The sequence below is a fragment of the Nestor notabilis genome, unplaced genomic scaffold, assembly GCF_000696875.1.
Source record: "Nestor notabilis isolate BGI_N333 unplaced genomic scaffold, ASM69687v1 scaffold6103, whole genome shotgun sequence".
Taxonomy (NCBI): Eukaryota; Metazoa; Chordata; class Aves; order Psittaciformes; family Psittacidae; genus Nestor; species Nestor notabilis.
The window spans coordinates 1-1,754 of NW_009920486.1; the positions used below are offsets into that span (position 1 = coordinate 1).

A 1,754-nucleotide genomic window follows, 5' to 3' on the forward strand; every position below is an offset into this window, starting at 1 on the left:
TGGAGTTGCTGGTTTTTCCTTTGAACACGGTGAAGACTTTAGCTTGGAACTTGCGATTGTGGAGCTTCCAGCCGGCAGGAATCAGCTCCCCCTCCTGTGGGAGAGCCCCTGGCGGAAAGCGGGTGCCCTGTGCTCTGGGGCAGTGTGAGGGCAGGAGGCATGGAGCAGCCCTCGGCTGCCTTCCTCTCCCTTGTGCCCCCTTTGCCTTTTCTCTCTCTGTCTTTCTGCTTGTCTGGGGGCTTGTGCTAACGCTGCCTGTGCCAGGAGGGATCCGGGAGCGAGCCGACCCTCAGCTGCAGGAATCGGCTTTCCCCCCCGCCTGCTCACAGCCTCGAAGAAACATCCCGTCCATCCGAGGGGCTGTGAGGAGAAAGGCAGGAGGTGGCTCGGAGCCCGCAGCGCGGAGCCCTGGCTGTGAGGGTGGGAAGGGGGACAACAGGCTTTTCCTCTTGCCTTCCCTGGAGATTTGGGATCACGCATAGACCATGAATGGATCCTTTTTCAACCAGACTCTCCTAGAGCAGGGAGCTTACCCCAACAGGACCCAGGGCTTGGGGATGCTCATGGCCTGCTGCAATGGGACCAGCTCGGTGCTGGCGACCGACGGGGGCTCCTCGGTGCTGGCACCTGATGAGAGGAGCCTTTACATCACGCGGGTGGTGCAGATCGCTGTCCTCTGTGTCCTCTCCTTGACTGTGATGTTCGGCATCTTCTTTTTGGGCTGCAACTTGCTCATCAAGTCAGAGAGCATGATTAACTTCCTGGTGAAGGACCGAAGACCTTCCAAGGATGTGGGAGCTGCAATCATGGGACTTTACTGAAGCCACCGGGCTTTTGTAGGCAAGTGAACTGTCTGGACCTGGTGCCGAGATGCACATTCCCATGTGTTTGGGGCAGCTGGGGGGGAGTGGAAAGGGGGGGCACAGGGGTCTTTAATGTGTCTGTGTCTGTGGGAAAGCCAACCTGTGCTTCCCAGTCAACAAACTGTCCTGGTGAATGGGGCCGTCTCCCCAGAGTTGTCTGAAGCACAATAAATGACCAGCATTGTGTTGCATGCAGAAATGGCTTAAGTTTTGCATGAAACTTGCAGAACCAGTGATAATGTGCAGCTCTGGACTCTTTTCTGCTGTTACCTTGGATACTGCTCCCTGGGATTTAGGGCTTAAAAAAAAAAAAAAAAACCCAAAAAAAAAAAGGAAAAAAAAAAAGGAAAAGGAAATAACTTTACTACAAAAAGAAAACAAAAAGAACAAAGTAAAGGGAAAGCAACATGCATGGCATGGACCACGTCTTGGACCATGGGGCAGGGGAAGGGAAGTGCTGTGTGGGTTGTACAACAAAGTCTGCACGCTACAAAATGTGCCAGTCTGTTTCTGTGTGGGACCTCAAGCATGCATCTTCTGGTAGAGTTTTGTCATGGGGAAAGCATGTTCTTCCTTATTGTCCTGAGCTACCCTGTTAAATAAAGAGGTTCTTTCTTCTTCCACGCTCCACTGGAGGAAGAAAAGAACCCAGGTAAACACAAAAGACCACTCGAACCCCAAAACAAAAGCATGCTTGGTTTTGTACACAACTGCCTTTTCTCAAGTGTTCTATTGTCACAGTCCTTGAGGGTTTTGTAGTTTTTTTTGAGAAGTGGTGAACATTCAGAAAGAAAAAGAACCTGTTTCAAAAGAATTTTGTGTTGTCTTCATTTCATCTGTGTGTGTGTGTGTGCAGAGGTCAGGTCTTTTGCTCCTAGTCACAGGTATCAT

At 51.1% G+C, this 1,754-nt stretch overlaps 1 protein-coding gene across 1 annotated transcript; it reads left to right on the forward strand.

Annotated features, from left to right (window-relative positions):
- Positions 1 to 485: 485 nt before the first annotated feature.
- Positions 486 to 1,163, forward strand: LOC104402734 (reprimo-like protein). The gene has a single exon (XM_010010690.1). The coding sequence runs from the start codon at positions 486 to 488 to the stop codon at positions 819 to 821; it is 336 nt and encodes a 111-aa protein (XP_010008992.1). The 3' UTR covers positions 822 to 1,163.
- The last annotated feature ends 591 nt before the right edge of the window (positions 1,164 to 1,754 follow it).

Coding starts and splice junctions, on each gene's coding strand:
- LOC104402734 (XM_010010690.1), top strand. CDS start 486: ATGAATGGATCCTTTTTCAACCAGACTCTCCTAGAGCAGGGAGCTTAC.